At 34.7% G+C, this 23,380-nt stretch overlaps 1 protein-coding gene across 6 annotated transcripts in view; it reads right to left on the bottom strand.

The window, feature by feature from the left end:
• Window positions 1-23,380, bottom strand: part of NAV3 (neuron navigator 3) — an 894,692-nt gene that overhangs the window by 177,301 nt on the left and 694,011 nt on the right. For 5 of the 6 annotated variants that reach the window (XM_071218967.1, XM_058308465.2, XM_058308466.2 and 2 more), the window contains 3 exons: window positions 16,343-16,411; window positions 12,745-12,884; window positions 2,468-3,464 (listed from right to left, as the gene is read on the bottom strand). In XM_071218967.1, coding sequence (XP_071075068.1) covers window positions 2,468-3,464; window positions 12,745-12,884; window positions 16,343-16,411 — 1,206 coding nt within the window. The remainder of the gene's footprint in view (window positions 1-2,467; window positions 3,465-12,744; window positions 12,885-16,342; window positions 16,412-23,380) is intronic. The other variant, XM_071218968.1, reaches the window with a different exon arrangement.

Genomic DNA, 23,380 nt, shown 5'->3' with positions numbered 1-23,380 from the left:
CCTGCTACCCTCATTCATACAATTCCATTTCCAGAAAAACTGACATAACTTGCTGAACATGCTACATATCTTGCATTTAATAAGTTTATTTGATTCCTTCGGACTTATTTACATTTAAATTTCTGCCCCCTTCGTATTTACCTGGCCAAATCCTACCTATCTTTTAGGAGCCCGGACAAGCGCCACTTTCCTGGTTTCAATAGCTGGAAGCAATTTTCTACTTTTTGAAATCTCAATGAGCCAAATCTCGTTGACCCCTAGGAGCTTTACTCTCCCAGCCTCATTTTGTAGTTATTTTTGAGCTGGTCTCTTATTTACTATACTGTGGGCAATGCAAAGAAAATGAATATGGGATATGAGATAGTTCAAGAAGACAGAAAATAAGTGAGTAAACGTCCTGAATAGTAGATATGGTTTTATTCTTTAAACATTTTAATTAAACACTCCCACTTATAGAAGTAAAGCACTTCAGAATATGTTTCTATTCCATTGTACATTTTCTGAGTCTAACCCAGAATGATTGTATTTCGTTCAATGATATTTATGGGATGCCGTACTGTGGGTAGTCTCTGTTCTTGCCAATTATGCTACCAAATAAGAAAGACAAGAATGCTCTCAAGGCGCTCGCTTAACAGATAACAGTGAGAGGTGGCTGAAGTTACATTTGCTAATAAGTAAACAAGAAAATAGCAGATAATAAAAAAACTTTTTGAATAAAATATAAGAGGATGATGAGACAGAATCCTGGCATGACACATGATAGGTGCTCCTTTAGACTAGATGTTTGGAGAAAGCTTCTGGGAAGAGCAGCATTTAAGCAGAGTTCTGAATGATGAGAAGGAGCACTGCAGTGATCTGGAGGAACATCAGTACAGGCAGAGGGAAGAGCTATGGCAAAGGTGCTAGTTTGGTCTGTTGACAGGCTAAATGTTGGTATTTGATGAACTAGGAAAGAGTGCTGTGAGTGTGGCTTGAGGGTTAGGTAGAGGCCAGGTTAGGTAGGGACTTGTAGATCAGGACAAGGCAACTTCATTTGTAAGTGTAATGGAAATGAATGGTATCACAAACTGAGATGGCATGTTTGATTTAGAATTTTAGAAGACCAGAGTGCCTGCTGTGCGAAGGATGTTATTGTTAAGGGACAACAGTGGCAGCTGGAAGACTCACTAGATACTAGGTGACACTAAGTGGTGACTTGGGTTGGACCAGGGCAGGGAGACTAGAAATGGAAAAAGAATGACTGATTCAGGTTGTATTTTGGGGGAAGTCAGTAGGCGTAGATGAAAATCAGATATGTGGGGAGGAAGTTTTTGAACTAGAAACAAATATAATTTTATTCCAAATTCTTTCCCTTTGTCTTTCATTCCAATAACCATGAATCCTAACATTTAGTCTCTGTGATACTTTTAGTAACTTGCATTTGCATAGCACTTCACAATTCACCTATGTTTTCTGCACAAACTGTAGAATGTTATATTTGGATGAGCTAAATTCATCCTTCTACAGGGCAAATTCCAACCCATCCTTTCAAGTTTCACCTCATCTCTTCTATGAAGCATCATTGACTCCATTCCTATGTGAGACTTAGGAAAACCATCTTCTACATTATTTTATATTCTTCCATAATTTAATATTCTTCCATAATAATATTCCATTATTTAATATTCTTCCATAATAGCAATGATTTTATATTTTCAATTACAGTTTCACCATTGTCACCAATAGATTGAGCTCATATTGGACAAAGAGTTTTTTTTTTTTTTTTTTAATCATTGTATTCCTTCCTACATAATACTGGCAGATGGGTGACAGGCACATAAATGAAAAACAATTTGGTGATTTCCATTTTCTTAAACTATGATCATGATAACACTTCCCAAACGTCTATAGCAGTTATCTTAACACTTAAAAAGGCAGCCTGTTTCAATTTCAGATAGATTTAATTGTTGAAAACTTCTTAAATTGAGATAAAACTTAAGAATTTTTTTCACCTTTTAATTTTACTTCTATCCACTCATTAAATGGATAAAAATAACAAATTCAAAACCACTTTTATCACATGGAGTTACAAATACATAGAATAGTCATACTTGGGTAGGAATTTGACTAATATGAAATCCATTAACTTCTAGAACCCGGCATTATATTTATAGGATTCTGAATATTCAATTTATAAGTATATTATGAAGCATAGATTAGAGTCCCAAAAGGAGTATTTAAGAACCTAGTATGACCTAGAAATGGGCTGGAAGAGATAAAAATCACCATGAGCTGTTACTTATATATATTTTTCATTATCACTCAATAGCCCATACATATATAATATAATATGCATATACATTTTAAGTTATACTAGTGAATAGCAATTAAATACTTCGCATTTTAAAAGTGAGTTCTGAGAGCGAGTTTTCCAAATTCACTACTGAGTATGCAGACTCGTAAATGTGCTTACAGCTAGGGACCTTACCTATAAATGAACGGAGCCACAGTGGCAGTATTCGGGTGACTGTGCTGCTGCTGCTGAGGGAGTTGGACAGCACCATTTCCTGTGCTCTGTCCACTACTTTGTGCCATTGGCAGGGTACAGGAACCAGAAGGAGAACCTTGGCCAGTTTCTGTGCTTGCTTTCTCAGTAGTTGTGGGCTTAGGTAAAGACTGGGAAGGACTTCCCTTGGTAGTCCTGAATTTTTCAGACTCTTTGCTGGCTGCACTGCTGGGAGAAATGGTTTGCTTGGCTGTTGGCACCTTTGAGCCTGGTTTTGGAATCCCACTCGAGGATGGGATTAAGCTTTCCTTCTTGGCTGCCATTGTCTTGCTGCCCTTTGGGATCAAGCTGGCAATTTTAGAGGTCTTTTTTGGGGCTGTCTCTGTCACCTGATCCTTCTCTTCCTTGACCAGTTTTTCAGTGCAAACTTTATTTTTGTCCCTATTCTTTTCTTCTTTTTCCTTTGGCTGTAGCAAAGACTTTTTATTGCTGAGATTTTTGCTTCCAGCCTTTGGAGGAGCCAATTTAGGTGACACTTTGGGACTGCTATTTGTCGAGCCACCACTATTCATACTGCTGTTAATACCATCCATTTCACCAGATTCAGAAAAAACATCCTCATCCTTTCCACCATCACTTAGTCCTGAACTGGGACATTGCGGGGGGCGTAAAGCAGTTCGGGTATTGACCAGTTTAAATTTTTCAAGCATGGATTTCTGTCCTGACGTTGCTGTTTTGGGCCCTTCTGAGACTGGTGGCTTTAATCTGTCTGAAGATGGTGTGGGAGAGGTGGCTGGGCTCGACTGCTTTACAGCCAGCATGGTGGAGGTTGCACTGTGCTTGACATTCATGGACTTGCTGCGCCAGGGCTTGCTGGCACTAGGAGAAGGGATGGCGGAGGCAGGGGGCTGCCCAGCAGTGATGGGAGGCTGCATGTTGCCATTTACACCTGAAGATGGTTGAGGCCCTTTGGAGGAATCTAGACATTGTTCAAAAAATAAAAAGAATGGTTAGTGTTGATCATTTATACCAAATCATTAAGTACTTGCTAAATATAGCTGCATAGAAACATCTTTCCTCTGAACTGAAAACAGGCTACTTCCATGGCATCAACTACTTCTGTGATGTGGCTGTTTTTGTATGATATATCAAAAATGAAGAATGCTTGGATGGTATTGATTTTTGGAATAATTTACTATTTTTCCCTCTGAAATTAACTCCTACTTAAATGGATTTTACTAGCCACAGATATCTAAAGATGAATAAAGTAATATTCTCCAACTACCACCATACTTCATACCAATAAATAGAAGTTCCACATTGCCTTGTAAAGGTATTTTATAATGAATATTGAGAAATTGCTTTAAGCTACAGAAAGCTTACTTTATTGTTATCTGATTAGATATGTTTATGAATCATTAATTTTTGTTAATTGTGTTTATTTTTATTTGCATAACAGATTAATTTTCCATAGTTTACCATTTCCTCTATTATAGTCATAATCATTCTACTGTAAATGTCATTTTCTCTGTGCACTGTACATTCCACACAAAGAGCTTGCCTGTTTTCATAGTTTTATACTATGCATACAGCCCCACCATGTGCCAGGCACTGAACTATGTATATGAAATATACTAATTTAATTAATCCTCCCAATAACTACATGAAGTTTTCATTATTAACCCCAGTTAACAAATGAAGAAACTGAAGTATAAAGAATTTAAATAACTTGGCCAAGTAACACAATTTGTGACAAAATTGAGAATTTAGTTTGGATTCTTGGCTACTTCTGTCAATCATTATTTTACATATTTTCCAAAAATTAGAAGGGCAAATTCAATGGCTCATCAACTGCAACAATTATTCCTTGAATGTAGAAACATAAAACTCAACAAAAACAGTAATTGTTAAATTAATGCTGCTAATAGGATTATAGCAGTGAATTTTATTTCTCAAGTATCAAGATTCAACTGGAAGCTATGATTACCTCCAAACAAAATGAATTACAACTGCAGTGAATTGTAAATATGCCCATGCATTTCACACAGTGACCTACCTCTTTTACTGATTCTTATCTGACATATATCTCTCTATTTTTCTACTATTTCCAGCAACATTAATCAATGCTATTTAGCTCCTTCTATCTTTTGGACTCTAAACTTGGCATACAGCTCAGTGGTTACTTTATGCAAAACACTCAGAAATACAAAATAATATAGTTGGGGGTAAAAAACAGGCTCATAAAAGATAAATGCTACTACATGCCAAATGAATGAAGGTGGGTAAGAAAGTGATAGAAAAGAACAGAGTTGCAAGAGATAACAGAAGGCTGTATAATCTTTAATATGATCAAGGTGATGAGATGAAGATATGACAGAAGGCATTCAAGACAGGAGGAACATTAATAAAACTTTTTTAAGGAACTCTGTAAAATTTTATTCTCTTTATTTATATTTAAAAATATGTACATACATATACTGGGATATAAATTTGGAGAGATATAGAGCACCCAAAAAATCAGAGGCTATTTTACTGGGAATGCTGTTAAGAGGAATAGGATGACATCATATTTAATTCATCTTAACTTTCTAATATTAATTTCAGAATCTATTTGCCATATTGAATATATTATAATGAACAAAATTATACAATTATGTATATAATTATTACAATCATAACACTAATTGACATTTTACTATTTCACATTGCTGTTCATAGTAATCTGAAAAGGTTGAAAGTGCTCATATTTTTAAATCACCTTTGTGGAAACCAAAGGTTGGAGAGACTATGCAACTCATTCAGTGCTGTTCAATTAGTGATGGGTACTGATCTCACATTGTGTGATTCTAGATCCCGAGGTCTATAATTTTCTTAGAATGATGGACATTCTAAGTGTTGAACACAGTGGCTTTCAAATTTTAATGTGCAGGGATCTTATTAAACGTACATTGTGATTCAGCAGGTCTGCAGTGGACCCTGAGATTCTGTATATCCAACAAACTTCCAGATTATGTCAGTTTTGCTGGTCACAGATCATGATATAAGTAGCAAGGATTGAACAGATTCATAAACTATGGCAATTGCTGACATCCACAGTTTTAAAGGGTCATCTCTGATGACAGTATCCAAATTGACTAAAATCTTGAAATGTTTCATAGCTGCACAGCATTAATATTATCCATTCTTTGGACTTTCAGAATTTTGGCTAGCTGTGAATTTACCTGAATGCTTGGCAGTTTGAGGAGAGAAACTGCTAAAAACCAAAATGAACCCATCAGGTTTTCCCGGCATCATTTTGTGTCATCACTTTAGGCACACAGTGTTCTTGCAAGCTGTGCAACTGCAACAAGGTGAAGAATCAGGGGACTCCTGCCCCCGTGTGCCTGGAGCTACAGTGGGGATAAGAGTAGGGTGTAGAAGGGAACTAATCAGGATGCTTTTTAAGCATACTTGTGAGCAAGGAAAGTGGGAGAGGGAGCTCCTTCCTTAGAAAGTGAAAACAGGATGAGAGCATTAGCTAGCCAGGATGTTATAGCAGTCCAAGTTGAGAAGAGGAATTTCAATATCACTACTGTCAAAACTGAGACAAGGGAGAACTCAAAATTATGACCTTCATGGATAATCCACTGCAATAGCCATAGAATGGGCATTCCTCAAAGCTCAATTAAAAGTGTTTCACCAGCTTGCCTCTATGCAGCAGCAATGAGGTGCCTCAGATTTTATTCATCCATCAGGAATGAAATGGATAATAAGACTATGAATTCCTTACAATGAAGGTTACAAAACAACAGCAACTGAAATTGCAGCATCTGTAGCATCCTCATGGTGGGTGCAGCCACAAATTCTAGTCTCTCATTTATTTATATATTCAATATACAGTCACTTGGTCTCTCTGATAGCTTCCTGAATATTGAGAACTCATTTTCTCATTATGTATGAGAGTTATCTGGGTATAGGAATAAAAACATATATTTAATGTGTGTCTTTAAAGATGTTCCTGAAATGACTTTGTGTATCTATTTACTTCCTTGCTTCTTGTCTCTGGCCCCCAAATAGCAATTTTCCACTCTCTCTTCTCTTCTTCTTCTTCTCCTTCTTCCACCAATACCTCCACTACAACCAAATGATACTATTTATTAACTGCTTACTTTATTCCAAAGCTCTTCGTGTATGATATCTTATTTTAATCCCCAATAATAGTCAATATAGTAGGATTTCTCTTGTTAGAAATGAGGAAACTGATGCTTACAGAAAGAAAGAAACTTGTTGCAAATCACCTGTATTGCAAAACTTACGAAAGATAAAATCCAGTTTGGAACTCAAGTTGATTGGACTCCAAAATTTGGGGCTACCTATCTCTTCTTTATACCTGTTTGCTCCATAACCAGAAATTCTGCTGATATGACTCATTACAAAGTCACATGTTTTCACAAAGGGGGAAGTAAATTGGGAAACCCTTAAAACATGTTTTCCTTCTTCCTCAATTAGCAGAATATAAATGGGGAGAACATCACATAAAATGCCATCTACTCAATAAATTATATATTGTATTCTTGTGCATCCTACTTTCATCCATTCTTCTGAGCTGATATGAGAACAGATTTTAATTCATGCTCAGAAGACATCTAAACTCATCTTGCAAATACCATTTATTTGCAAGATGAGACAATTATTTCATCTTGTAAATAAATGTATTTGTGGCTTGAGAACAGGACTACTCATTTCTAAAGTTTATACATTAAGTCAAATTTGACAACAAACATAAGTGAAGTTTAGGGACTCCACACTTCTCTATTGAACTTCAGCTAGTATTAGTTAGTGCCATATTACCAATAATGCTATTAGCCTGACAAATTTGTGAACATAGGAAGCATTCTGAATCTCTTTACTTTTTCTTCACTGAAGAGTACTGTGCTTAGATGAAAACAAACCAGATTTCATCTTAGAAATACATAAAGTAATAACAACAAATGATGACGATAGCAGCATTCTTTTTAAAGTAGTCATGGTATGGCAGGCATTGTGCTTCACTCTCTGCTGAACACAAGACACATTAATTAAGCATTACAGATCACTGTGGAAGGAAGAAATTATTAAGTAGTGTGGTCATGGAAATTAGTTTGGTAAATAATTAACTTAGACTTTCATTTCACAATAACATACTAGAATATCTTTTGAAATATTTAAAAAGTTGAAAAAAATAGCATTAAAATTCAAATATGATTTGCTACCAAGTAGTGCCTCTCAAACTTTAATAAACTGTCTTCCATAAATGAATACTTGTGAGATGCCTCAGTCATCAATTTCACAATGACTCAGCAGAAACATGGAATAGTGTCATAGGAATTCTAAAGTGGCTGTGCTTTCTGTTCATGCTTATATAGTATCATTTGCAATAGTAGAGTGCCACTTTGTGGAGTGTGGTGAAATCAAGGGAAGCTTCCATTCACCAGCTGCTTTCAGAAAAGTGTGTGATTTAGATGTGTATAATATGTGTACATCTCAAAATGTATGCATGTACATATAAACAAACATATACACTCAACTATATTTAATTATATTGCATTATATATGTTCCTGTTATTTTGTGACAATCTCTAAGATTAACCTGAAATGATAAATTGACATTATATTTTAAGCTTGCATAAGTAGTAAGAAAACGAAGCAAAAGCTCAATACATAATTAAGATCTGAGTAAAGAAATATAACTATTGCTTTGAAAATAAAACAATGTAGTCCCTTGACCTTGTAGTAATTTCAGAGTAAGTTTAAAGATATGTAAGGCAGAGAAACAGCTTAAGAGTACCTATGCTTTAGCTAACGATGAACATCTAAAATTTCATGACTAATGCAAAAATTCACAGTAGACCTTACAGTTTTATAAAATGTAACTAAAATGCTGCTAAATTCTTGGCATCAATCCTATACGATAAAAGTATAAATGAAAGTAAACTCTTATACAGAAATTATTTCATCAGAATCCGTAAGTATAGAAAGAAACTCCCTTTTCCGGTAAAGGCCCTGGTATATTGTAAGAATCACATGGGAAAAATAGTAAAATGATGTTCTCTGGTGCCATGGCATGTTTCTTAGCAACATGAAAAACACTTCTCTACTAAGGAACTCTATCGAAGCACAAGTGTTTACAGATCATAATTCATAAACTGAATTCCAAATAAAGCTAGAGGTATTTACATTTTCAATAATATTAAACTTTTAGCATCTTTCAGACTTGTTACCCGGAGTTTATAATGCAAGTAAGATGTACTTAAGAAAATAATTTGCTTCAGGTATACAAAGTATAAGTACCAGAGCATGGTTTTTATGTGATTCTTGATTTCCAATGAACAGGCATTTCTTTTTTTAAATAGCATATATCTGTCAAAAGTATTCTCATGGGGCATGCAGGCCAACTGATAAATGCCGGTGTCAGAACATATTATTCATTGTCAGTTTCTGAATGCCAGGTGTGACAGTTTGAAGTTGTTCTATGAATCCCAAAAAGAAAAGGATTATTTTCTTGAAGTAGTCCATTCCTGTGTGTGGGGGGCCCTTTTGATAGTACATCAGTAAGGCATGACTCAGCATGGGTTCTTGCCCTCTTACTGGAGCTTAATAAAAACAGAGACCCAGAAAAAGAAAGAGACAGACAGACAGGCAGACAGGCAGACAAAGGAAGCTGCCATTTCGACCCTGTCATGTAAGAGAAGACTCGAGGATCACTAGCAGCCAAAGCTTAAGCCTGAAGCCCCCAAGAGTCTGGGCCCACTGAGCAGCTCAAGACTGAAAAGCCATATGCCTGATGGCCCACAGGTGAACTTGGGAAGAGAGCCAAGCAGTCAAGACTGAAAGAGGAGGCCCAGAATATGCCTAAATCATATGCCTAATTGCTCATAGCTGGGTTCCAGGAGACAGTAACTCTTAAGGAGAAGGCAGGGACTTTGTCAGAGATGGGCCACCATCCTGCTTCCCCACATGGCAGGATACCAGGTTAACCAGTAGCTGACTTTGGTGAGAAAGCATCTCTGATGGTGCCTTGATTTGGACATTTCACAGTTTTGGAACTGTAAACTTTTACCCTAAATAAAATTCCCTTTGTAAAAGCCAACTTGTTTCTGGTACTTTGCATTATAGCCCTATGGCAAACTAAGACAGCAGGTCATCAAGACTCTCAAAACAACTCTCAAAAGAAAAGCATCTCTAAAAGCTATGCTATCTTTAATTCACCATGTGTTCTGAGAAATCTGTTCCCACATTCCACTTCAACAAACTAGAGGGATGTCAAAGCATGGCATTCCAGTGTAACATTCGATTGCAGCCTCCTTTGTATATGATATTCTATGACAATGTTCAGTGACAGCTTAATTCATTTAGAGAAATGGTAAAATGAGCACATTGTTTTTTGAACTGAATAGCTATTAAAATTATATTAGATATGTATCTTGAAATATGCCTTGTGATCTATTTTTTCAAAGCATGCATGTGAAAATTTACCGCATTTATGACAACTTTCCAAATATGAAGTTGCTTTAGTTGTGAATAAACTTTTACAATCTAATATATATTCTTTTATTTTTAAAGATTTATTTATTTGTTTATTTATTTTCCCTCCTTCCCATCTTCCCACCCAGCTGGGTTTTTTGTTTGTTTTTGCTGTCTGTGTTGTCTTTTCTTTTTATTTTCTCTCCTTTAGGATTCACCAGGATTCGATCCTGGAGACCTGACGTGGAGAGAGTTTCCCTGTCAATTGAGCCACTTCAGTTCCTGATGTGCTTCACCTTCACTCTTCCCTTGTCTCTCTCTTGATGCATCATCATCTTGCTGTGTGACTCACTTGTGCAGGCACTGGCTCACCATGCTGGCACTTCGCTCACCATGCCAGCACTCACACACGCACTGGCTCACTACACAGGCATGCTTTCTCTTCTTCTTTTTCACCAGGAGGCCCCAGGGATTGAACCCAGTTTCTCCCATATGGTAAGCAGAAGTTCTATCACTTGAGCCACATCCACTTCCCTAATATATATTCTTAATATTCTAAAGTTGTTGATATAATTCATCAGCTAAGACTTGTTAAAGAAAGTATATCTCTGCTTAGAAGCATTTGGAGAACATATTACAGAATATTTGCTAATCCTTTAAGGAAAAATTCTTTATTAAATTTAAATGTTACCAATTTCTAATATCTGAAAGGGAATAAGAGATTAAAATGCTCAAATTTGCTTTCTGAATTCTCTCATTCTAATACTGTAATCTTTGAAAATCCTTGTTTAGTTTTCAACTTACTTGGTCATATCCAGGATATGCATGCAAACTAGACTGTGATAGAGAGCAACTTGTCAGCAGATGGAGTCTTACATTTTAAATAAGTTGTGCTACCACTACAAATATGTCAAAAAAGCTAGATCAAAATTTTTAATAAAAAATACAAAGAATTTTAAATAGTCTAAAGAAAAATTATAAGTTTTATGTGGAAGGTTTGTTTTGTTTGTTCTTATAATTTAATATTTTGGAAATATAAAAGAACATGACACAATAATTAATTTAAAGACATTAAAATTGGTATATTGACATAGTATTGTATCTCCATGTTTAAGAGTAAATGCCATGTTGTACATTAAACAAATCCCAGATGACTGTATTACATCATATGCAATTTAAGCATGTCACTATTGATAGATTAAACACATTTCATGCCTACACTTAATGTATTTCAAAATAGTCGTGAATGAGATCTCACACTTGAAGAATTTAGAATTTTACATTGGTTAGATTTAAAAATGATGGCTAACTTACCATGAAAAACTTAAGAAACTCATAAAGTATGAGATCTATCTCCACCTTGTGGTTATTGTAAATATTGCTAATGTTCTAATTTTGTACTATTTCCTAGACAGGCAGAACAGAGGTTGAATGATCATGGAAAAATATTAATAGTTGTTTATCTTTGGATTTTTCTTTCATACATCAGAAGTAAAATTATTACACATGACAGATAAATTCAGATACATTATACTTTCAAGTCTTAAAGTCATCTAAGGTATTTCTATGTTTCTTTGCCAATATTATTCATAATTTTTGCAAAAATATCATCTGGTATCATGAAGCAAATTGGACACCCGGGCAGTCCATACATTACATTTCCATTTATAAGCATGTTTAGCTTTCCCAGAATTTCATAAACAGATACAGGCAGTATTAGCCCTGTTTCTAGGAAAGTCATAAAACTTGGAAACACAAAATGTTAGCAGGGAATTGTCATCTCTCCTTTCACTAGGAAAAGTATAAATCTTCAATAATATTTCCTAGGCTCTTAAATCAGAGGTTTTATTGTATATTTTATTGAAAAATTCCTAATTTCCAAATACAGATTTTTTTCCCAATTAAATTCTAGAGCTGGGGATATTGCAGGGATCAAGACAGATAACTCCGCTAATAAGTGTTTGCAGTCTGATGGACTTTGCTCTAAAATTGGGGAGAGGGGAGGCAGAAATTTCACCAAATAGAGTTTAATTCATAGATTACTCCTCCATCAATTACAAGATAATTCAAGTCTGAGTAAGAGAAAGTTGTCTAATCAGATTGTCTATCTAAGTAATTTGAATAGTCTAATCTGAGCAAAAAGTTTCCTACCTGGTCAGACCAAATTTGCCAACTCTTCTACTTAACAAAACATAAATTTGTCACTTTTCAACTTCCTGTCTGGTTCCATGTACTGTCAAATATTGTGAAAAGAAGTTTAAAGTTCTGTTGATTTGAAAACACTACCTCAAAATCCTGTGGAATGCTCTAGTCCCTCACACAGCCACACTACTTACAACAATATAAATTCTTGATTTCCTCATGGTTTATGTGCAATTTCACACCCTTTCCCCTTGATATGATCAAACCAGCATCTCCTTTCAGGCACACTTTGCATGTTACAGAATACCATATGGCACATAGATAATTTATAATTTGCCCTTAAAGCAGATCTCCATTAAGCATCCTTTCTTCCCAATGATTTTGTGATTTGATATTTTTATAATGCACTATATGCCAAGAAAAATAAAACAACCATGAATAATTTGTCTCTTTAGAGAAAAACAAGGCCATATTATTTCTCTGTCCTGCTGCTTTCAGTGAGAAATAGCTATCATAATTATTTCTCAACTTTTGATGTTTAACCTTAATTGCCTAAACACTTAGGGCACTTATATGCCATTTAAGAGACTCCATTGGTTAGACGTGTGCTGTAATGATGTAACGCAAACACTTACCTTTTTCATTTCCATTTGCATAATTTGGAGGCTTGTTTTTGTCAATGCTGTTAAAGCTCTGACTTCTCCTGTTTAAATTAGAGGCTCCCTGTACCTTGTTGCTGCTGCCTGCAGCTGGCACCCTAGAGGGCCCTGGAAGCCTGAAATAGTATAAGAAAAATTACATCATTATTATACTCTATGAAAAGACAGGGAGAAGAAGTTCTGAGAAGGGAAGAGTTAAAAAGGAAACCACAATATATGATATTCTAGTTAGCAGACAATGGTGGTTTTAGTGACAAATAAATTGGTAAACTGTCTTCAGAAAAATCTTGTTTCAGTTTCAAATACGCATGTCCCAAAAGTATATTAATAATGTGGAAAAACTAGAAATAAAGTATCTTGTAACTGAAAAAGTCATATGTACCCCAACACCCCAGTGAACAAAACTTTGCCTTAACAGGACCATAACAATTACATGAAAAATGTGGAAAACAATGACATTTAACTATGTTCTCAGTGTGGCATTAACCAGCTATCTGCAATTGTTGTCATGCTGCTCTTTTCTTTAAAATTTGTTAAAAACAAACTTTAGGTAGCTGTATCCTAAGTCAGTTTGTATACTGATGACAAGAATGAAGATACTAAACAAATTGCAAAGAGCACATGCTTATTGAATATCTAAGCTAGTCGGCTACTTGAATTAAGGTGTGATACCGAGACCAAGGTCCTGTATCTTATTTGACTAGCCTGCCTTACAAAAAGACTTTTCATTCTTTTACCAAAATAAGCACCTAGGCTTTAGCTGGTTATCTTATAAGTGTGGCCAACTGATTACACAGGTGATATGACAAGAAAGGATGCTGGTCTCAGAAGAAAACTGAGCTAGAGGAATGGCAATTTAAAATGCAGAAGAGATATGGTGTGGGGCATTTTCAGGATTTGAAGTTGTCCTGGGTGGTGCTGGAGGGATGGATGTTGAACACTGTGTGTCCTGCCATGGCCCACTGGGTGGTCTGGGGGGGAGTGTGGACTACAATGTGGACCACTGTCCATGTGGTGCAGGGGTGCTCCAGAATGTATTCACCAGGTGCAGTGAATGTGCCACGATGACGGAAGAGGGTGTTGATATGGGAAGGGTGGGGTGGGTGGGTTGGGGGGGGTGGTATATGGGGGCTCATATTTTTTTTAATGTAACATTAAAAGAAAATAAAGAAGAAAAAAAAGCATCTAGAGTAACAGTAGCTTCATCTACTTTATGTATGAAGAACAGGGCATGAGGAAATACATAGGCATAATAACTTATCATTGGAGGCAGCTGGGAAGGAGGATATGCTCTAGAGGCATTTTATTTGGACTAAAATTAAATATCAGTTTGGATCATTCATTTTACAAGGTAAGCAGTTTCCATGTTAAAATTTCAATATCAATTACTTCATGAACTGCACCTAAATGTACAATTACTATATTTCAATTTATACTACCATAAGTTGTATACATACAATAAAGTCAATCTACATAAATTAAAAGCTAGAATTACCCAAATTGAGAATAGAATATTGGCATTCTGTGATCTATTTAGAAAGAATGATATTGAAGGTTGCCAACATCTTTGCTAGTATTTGCTGCCACCGTGTGTCATTGTGCACTGCTCTGAAAAAAATTTTAAAATAAAACAAGGAAAATCAATCCAGAACCTATAAATGCAGCACTGTTTTTTTTAGAGATGTCTTTTACAACATTTTAAAACAAAAGAATGTTTACATCTGTCAAATTAGTGCCCAATATATCAAAATTTCACAATCCAATAGCTATAATGCTCAAATTTTAACTCGCCTTTATAATTCTATTTTACTATATTCTGCCTAAAGATTATTAGAAAATCAAGCCTTTAGATAATATAAATACCTTTCTAACAATAAAAAGTATTGTGATATGGAGTGAACATTAGGAAAACACAAATATCAGTTTAAAAACAGAAGTATTGCTTTCTGGGAATAAATAGTTTTAGAATGTTGCCTGTATTTTGCAGTTTTAAGTACATATGGCAAATAAACAATCCTTTCAGCTATTTTGCTAAATGTGACATAAACAAGATTGGAATATTTTCCAAATGATTCCAGCATTTAAATTTGGTCAAAATTTTGTAAGTATAGCACATAACCACAGACACTAAAAATTTACAGGACCACTGACTATACTGCAGAAAGAACTCAGAGCTCAACTAATTTGGCCAAATCTCCCAATCATAATAAATCTGAGACCTGGTTCTGTACACATAGCCACAGACTTAGAAAGTTCATTCCATGTACAAGCAAATATTGCCACAAAATCTCCCTTATTTGCAATGAAACTTGACCTGTTTCTAGTAAGCAATTAAAATGCATTTTAATCTTTACTGTGACCCATGAAACCAAGTGATCTTTAGTTCTCAGAAGAACAAATTAAAACAAATTAAAAACTCCATTTGTTCTTTTCATTTTCCTAATTTGATGGGCAGCCAGAGCCTCCAGATCATTCATCAAAGTAATAAAAAGAGAAATGAGACTGAAGCAAAAAAAAAGAAAAGAGCAAGAGAGCGAGGGGATGTTCTAATAAAACAAAATACATTAAATATATTTTACATGCACAAATCTAACAAGAAGTAATTTTTAAAAAGCTCATTATACAAGGCGAGGTGACTGTTTTTTGCACATCCTAATTTATATCATTTATTCTAACATTTAATTAAATACCCTTTTTATCTCCAGAATCATTGTAACTATTATGGAAATGGACATAATTAGAAAGCCAAGGCAAGGGAAAAAGCGCATACCTCAAGTGAGGGCATCAGAAGCAGTCCTTGTGGTCATACATTACATAATATGATTCATTAATGCAGTAAGAACAGTAAACCACCACTGAGATGCTTCCCCAGTAAGTGAGATGGCACATATAATCACATAATAATCAAGAGCACGAAACACATTTGCTGTGGCTTTACTCAGCTGTTCCATGCCTTCAGCAACTTAATATTTAAAAAAAAATAAACTCCTGAAACATGTTTACATACCAGTACTTTCCCAACATTGCATAATGTACTGTCATTTATTATAACAGACTATCTTTAAAATACTTAAGAGTTAGAGAAGCAAAAATTTGAACTTATTATAGAAAGAACAACAGTCCAGGCTGACCTGATGCTAACTTCCCCACCAAAATCTGCCAGTGTTTCTCAACTGTGCTTTAAAATGTTTAATAATTTATGCATGCCCATCTCAAAAAGTAATTACAAGTTTGTTATGCAACTTCCAAATTCTGTCACCTGGGAAAAAACAGGCCTTCAAAGTACTTTTTTGTTGTTCGGTTCCTCTAAGTCTAGCACCTAGACTTCAGGTCTATCACTGCACTGTGTTAACTAAATTAAGATAGAAGTAGCAAAACACCATTTAATGATTTAGCAAAATATGTTCATCTCTGAAGCTGCATGTGGAAATCCACTATGGAGGAGTTCAGTGCTCTAAACTTTTTATCCAGAAGTGTGTCCGTTAAAAAAAAATTTTTGAGTGACAGAACAAAATCTCACTGGGCATTTACGTGAATATCACTAACAAACAATAAATTAGAGATGTTAACTGACCTAGTAGGCTTTTTTTGACTGGTTGCAATTCCACTGTGATTAGACTGAGTTGCATATCTGGCTGCCAGACTGTATGAGGAGAAACAGAGAAATTGAATTAAAGAGGTTCTTTGAACATGGGAAGAAAGCACAAACTTACAAGAAAACTATGAGTTAATGAAATGCAACTGGAACATGTATAAGCATGTATAAAGAACAAATCAGAGAATTATGATAATGCAACATATATACCATGACCTTTGATTATGAACGCACTATGAAATAATGCAGTGCACCACTTGTAATAAAATGTGTCATCACTGACTTTAAAATTATGGCTGCATGATATTATTTTGACATTATTATGTAATTTATAAAGATTAAATATTTGTAAATGACTGTGAAAACCTCAGGGAAGCTGAAGTTTGATTTATGTGCTAAGGTTTGACTTACGTGATAGAAAGTTCTTTTTCTTAAAAAGGTTAAAGTGAATAGTAGGAGATCAGAAACTCATTTTTGTTTTTTTTAAATGTAATTTATTTTGAAAACCAAATGTTTTTAAAAATCTAGTTTTTGTCTAGTAAGTTATTGATCTCTAGTACTAAGTAAATTATTTTAAGTACGTAAACAATAAAAACACTTTGTCCAAAGTAAGATATATATAAAAACACAGTAAAGTGGAGTTAAATTTCTCAAAAACAAACTTAACTACTAAATGCCAACTTCTGGACATTTTAAAATTACATTTCTTAATGATTTTTAAAACCAAAAGCTTTGATCAAAGTCACAAGAATGCAATATTAAACCCAAGTTAAAAGAAAAATAAAAATCTCAAAATCTGTGCTTCTAATTAATTATTTGAAACAAGTTTAATGGTATACTGATAGACTAAGGTCTTCTTTTTACACTCATTTTAAAAGTTTTAAAATCAACAGTTTAGAAACAAAACACAAATTTGAACTTTAAGTTAAATTGTTTTCTGAGTTACCTAAAGATTCTGAAACATACAGTAATAATAGTGTGACCAGGACTTGACTGAGTGGATAATCCTTCTTAGGTGAACTGTGGATGATTCTATATGAGCCTGATTGCAAAGCATACACAGTTTTCCAGGCCCCAGGTGCAAAAAAACATGAGTAACATGGGGGGTGTTGCGATCAGGGTGGGAAGGGTCATTTGGAGTCCAGTTGCAGTCGATAGAGTTGCTTTGCTGCTAAGTAGAGTGGATTGTAGTCAAGGGAAGGATTCCTTAAGATGATCATATGTTTCCCACGTTCACTATTACTCCACTGAGCCAGACTGTGGTGGGAACATACAGGTCCTTGAATTGCTTGGCTTGAAGAAAACTAAGTCAGGATCCTCAGACGGATGGAGCTTTACAGGTTCACAGAGCACTTATTTCTCATATTTGCTACGTGGTATAATGCTATTTGAATATAATGGGCTCTGTATTCTAACTACACTGGGCACTGAGGCAATTTCCCAAATTCCCTCAGTAACAACAATATAGGATAGTAATTTAAAAATAAAACCCAATCTGTCTCAATGCAATAATATCAGATATTAATTTAAAAATAAAGGCACCCAAAGGAAGAAAATTCTTTCATGAATGCCTCTGTCTCCTTTGTCAACACAAAAGAAGTACTAAAAGGATTTTACCACTATGTCTTATCCTGTACCCTCCAAAGTGAACACAAATGTAAGCAGGAGAGACAAGAATAAAAAAAAAATGTGCCTTCTTTCTGGCATCAAAGCCACCTCGTTGATTTTTCCTCTATGATTTTAAAGTTCCAAAATATATCTCCTACTTTAGAAATGGAGGTGGGAGGACACTGACAAGTCCAGAAGAGTTAGGTGAATTGGCCAAAATCAATTTGGTTTTATGGCCTATGTGCATTTTCTGATTTGTTATTGGAGGAATAACCTACTCGCTGTCTATATTTTTATACCAAGTCCTCACACTTTCATCCCCTGAAACTTCTTTTAATCCCCAAATCCAAGAAAGTTTCTTTTTTTCACTTTATTTCCATTAACAGTCACCACCATTTTCTTTAGTCACGGTGGCTTGAAACATCAATAGATGACTCTCGCTTTTTTCCTTTCAATAATTGCAGGTATGCAATGAGTATACAATCATGTTGATTCAACCTCTGCAAATTCATTTACATCTATGTCCTTCTTCAATCCCCATGCTCAACATACTAATTTAAGTTCTCAATAGCTCCTACAAAACCTCTAGCACAGAGTAGTTCAAATGCTGTACTGCATATCTAATTCATTCTCTAGAATGTATTTGTCCAGAATGGAATATTAAGACCAGAAGAGACCACAGAATTATGTAGGCCTATTTCTTTATGTTATAGGTAAAGGAAAAAGCCCAGAGAGATTTAACAAACTTCTTCAAACCATGCAACTGATCAGTGGCACTTTCAAATCAAATAGTGACATTCATAGGCCTTTATATATGTTGTTATGTTTCTACCATTATGCTTTATACTGTCTGTCATCTAACACTTATTCAAGCCAAAAGAAATTCTTACCACTACCTGATCATTGCTGGTACTTTTCCTTTTTTCTCTGCCTTTATTCTTGATGTTACCCCCTGGGAATGCTTCCTACCTGTGTCCATCATACACAATTCTATCCATTTCTCAAGTCCAGCTTAAACGATAGTGAGTACATGTAATATTTTGCCATCTCTTAAACCTATACTTAAACTCTAAACTCCTAAATATATGCTTTTACCCATTTTATGTAATTAAGATTTTACAATTTTACTTAGTTCTTTAATTGTAAACACAGCAAGATTTCTTCAAGGTAATCCCTTAAATTCAATTATTTGGAAGTACAGAATAATTTATAAGTACATTTTCTTGAAAGAATTTAAGTACATGTGAAATACTGTGGTCAATTTGAAAAAATAAAAAGAGACTGTGAATGTACTGTGAACTTTTTTAAGGAAAATAATTATTTCTATTTCTTTCCAATCAATAAGGTCTACTAAGACTTTCACAGATATTGAGAGTTTACCTACTTTTTCTGATTAAGGGGGAAAACTAACATATTTTGAGAACATAATATATGATACATCACCAAATCAATAGCTTAAGTGTAGTAAAGGAAGTGGATCACAAATACAATTATTGATTGACCAGTAGAGAGAATTTTTCAAAGACCTCTATGCCAGGAAACAATAATAAAATACTGGATTATAATGCATTTGACAATAAATGACAATAAAAATAAATAAATTTTTTTTAACAAATAAATATCAAGAAAAGGAAAATATGGAGAAAACCTATAGAGAGACAAGAAGTTAAAACCAATTGTAACATATAGAACCTTATTTGGATCCTCATCAAACAAACAACTTAAAAATTCATGAGAAATTAGGGAAATTTTAACACCTAGACATTGAATGATGTTAATAAATATATAATAAATTTTAAAGTGTGATAATGGTATTGTGAATATATTTTAAAAACATTATTTTAGATATATTTTTGAATATTTATTTATGAAATAAGAAGATGCTGAATATTTGACTCAAAATAATCAGTAGGGGAAGTAGGCTTCAGAATGGTTGGTTATAAATGAAACATGGTTGGTTATGTAAGTTGACAAGAGTTGAAGCTTGTTGATGAGTCCAGGTAGGAGTATTATTTTATTTCCTTTACTTTTTTATGTTTGAAATTATTCATAATACAAAATAATCTGTGGTCTTCGTCTGTGTGTAAATTCGGAAACTCTGTTGACCCTCTACAAGCCACATGTTTTCAATTTGTGAATTATGGCTGTTCAATTTGATGACCTTTAAGCTATATCTTCTAGTCCCTGCATTTTATAAATCTATAAAATTAAACTTGCTTTTATAATTTATGAAATGCATATAAGATTTTTCTCTAATCTGTGCATGGAATTTAGTATGTTAAAAAATAAAAGCTAGAATAAGTGCTATTCTTGTCTATTATTATAATTCTCAAGAAGAAAGTACTTGTTGAAGGAAAGACAGTAGAACTGTCATAAATGCTTAACCTCTCTAAAAACTAGCAAGTATATTGATAGGGCAACATCACCGTTTCATAAAGTCTATTTCCAGTACGGATAATAAATAAAATATTTTTTACCAATGAACTCATTGTTATCACCAATTCTAAGAGTCTTTGTTTTTCATGACCCCCAGCTACTATCAGGTCATACTGTAGTAATGAGCATTTCTAATGTAGAAAAACCACTGCCTTGGCTCTATATAGTTTCTAGTACTTATAGATGTTTACAGAACAAGCAGCACAGACTTCTTGGAAGAATAATTTTTGAACAAATTTTGGGCTCTATAGATTCTACCTGGAGCCCAGTGGATAAAGTAGTAGGATGACATACACCTTATATTTCCGTAGTATTTTATAATGTAGGTACATATGTATGTAGGTGCAATTTAATTAGAAATTTGTTAATTGCTGGTTCAAATTACAATTTTCCTGCCAACTTACACTAGCTTTCATGTCTTTGATTATGTCACTTAAGTACCTGTTACCTCTCCTTATTTTCGTTTTCTCATTTGAAAAGAAGATAATAATGGAGGCTTAGATGAAAATTTGCATTCCATTCTCTAAAATCAAGCTATTACTTCAGTTTAAAATCACCTGTAATCTGGGGTACACTGGAATATCAAACTCTCAGTCTCAATATTCTTTTCCCTTTCTCTCAGCTTTCCTATTCAAACTCTTATATGGTCAATCTTGCCCATATCTCTTTTGATGAATGACTTAAAATATTTCCCTTTAATAGATCCTTTTACTTTTCTGAACATTTTTCTCTGTCTCTTTCCCTCTAAGCAGCAAAAAAGCATCTTTCCACAGTGCTTGCTAACACTATTTCCCAATTTTCAGATTTACAGACAGACTTGTGCACATAGAGTGTGAGTAGGCAAGCTAAATTTAAGTTTATTGGTGAAACAGACACAAGGGACATGTAGACACAGCTCTGAGGAAAGTAGGGAGAGAGTCAGAACACCAGAACACCAGAAGACCAAAGATTTTCAGACATCTGGAGTGAAGATTACATATTATTTTTCTGAAATGTCAAATGAGACTTCTTTTAGCTAATGGGTGGGCAAAAGATTTGAGAAATGAAACTGTTGTTCTCTTAAAGGAGTAATCTGCTCATCTTTCTGATAAGGTGGAATTTCAAGGGAATGTATTTTTTTCCCCACCCTAACATGCAATACAAGAAGAGGAGACTATCTATATATAGTCAACAAACGGAACAAGAATTCATCTGGTGTTTAGTCCATAGCAGGAATCAAATGGTAAAACGTTCTAGCCCAGCTTCAGTGTAAACCCCTACATGGAATTGTATATGACATTTATTACAAGGAAAGGAAGCGTTTCTAGGACATAGAACCTGAACTGCAGTTACCTATTTTTACTAACTACTAGAACCCTGCTACTCAAAGTGTGGTTTGTAGTTCACCAGCACTGGCATCACCTGGGACTTGTTAGAAATACAAAATCTCAATTCCCACTCCAGACCTAATGAATCCGAATCTGTAATTTAAAGGTATCCAATGCATAATAAAACTGGAGAAGCTGTGCTTTCCAGAATATCCACAAATATTCAACCTCATGGGGAGAAAACCTGTGGTTTCTAAAGTCAAACAGCAAAATCTAAACATTCCAAGCCATGCCTCTTTTAGTCCTCATGTTCCATCATTTTGCTGCTTTCAAAACTTAGGAAAGCTTCCTTTATCTAGAAATTCCCATTTTACTTATTTTTCCTGACTCAACATCTAACTCTTCAGCTACTCATCCTTCTTTCCTAATACAGTTCCATTCACTGTTCCCACCCCCTAAATTTTATGCTATGATAATGGATATTTTCAAGATCATAATTCTAGCCAGGAGCTAATTCACTCCTTCATTCTTTTCACAGAAATTCTAAATTGAGAACTCTAATCTCAATCCTAAACTTCAGAGTTTCCTTTTGAAACACCTCTTTGATACCTACTAGATATTTCACCTAGATTTCTCACCTGGATTTTTCCAGATACCTCAAAAAATTTAAAAACTTCACTCTATTTCTTTACTAACAAGCTTGTCTGTCTGAATTTGTTCTGACTTTGCTTTAGTATCACCAATATTTCCCCCTTTGTCCAATATGGAAACTTTGAGTTGCCTGACCTTTTCCCTCTTCTTTGACCTCCTGTCATCTCTTTCATGGACTCTAATAATGCCTCTTAGTCTCCTTGTTATCAGTCGCTTGTAATATTCAGTCTAATCAAATCATTTTTCTCACAGCCAAAAGAATTAACTTCCTAAGTTCCCTAAAAATGTCAGTCTCACTCTTTAAAATTGCTGTTGACTTCCAGTTGTCTGCAGGATAAAATCCAAGCTCTGTGCTTTGATTTATAGAGTTCATCATTGTACTTCCTTAACCAAATTTACAGTTTTATCCCCTCTGCACCTTCTCTACCCAATTTTCTCCATTGTCACCATAATTCTGCCTCCTGCCACTTGTCTCAACTAGTTTTAAATAACCACAATAATTTAAAATATATTTTTACTTTTCTTATTCACTCATTCTGCAAATATTCTTTTAACACCTACTATTTGCCCAGGCAAAAACCTAAAGAACCATGTCAACTTGCTAAGGAATTTGGCCTTTTTTCTGGCTATAGTGGGAAACTGCCAAAAGCTCATACTTCAGAATAAATAGTAAACTTTCAGACTCTCTTAAAGATGTAAAGGAGGACTTGAAGGATGAAAAAGAAGGCTGGGAGATTTAGCAAGACTGGAAACAGGAAGACCAAATAGGAAATCACTGCTATAATCCACGCAAGATTTGTGAGGATCTGAAGGATGGCAGAGGCACTAGAAATCAAAGTAAGGATTAATGACAGACATATAACGTTATCATGCTGGACATAGGTACTGAAGGAAAGAGAGAATCTAAGATGATTCTTGGGCCGCTGGCTTGAGTAGCAGAGTACAATTACCTAGGAAGTAAACTGTAGAGAGATAGTGCATCCTGTGCATAGTGAACAAAAAGAAAAAAAAAATC

The sequence above is a fragment of the Dasypus novemcinctus genome, chromosome 12, assembly GCF_030445035.2.
Source record: "Dasypus novemcinctus isolate mDasNov1 chromosome 12, mDasNov1.1.hap2, whole genome shotgun sequence".
NCBI lineage: Eukaryota > Metazoa > Chordata > Mammalia > Cingulata > Dasypodidae > Dasypus > Dasypus novemcinctus.
Note: the sequence above shows the minus strand (reverse complement) of the source record. Positions and strands in the feature narration are given on the sequence as shown.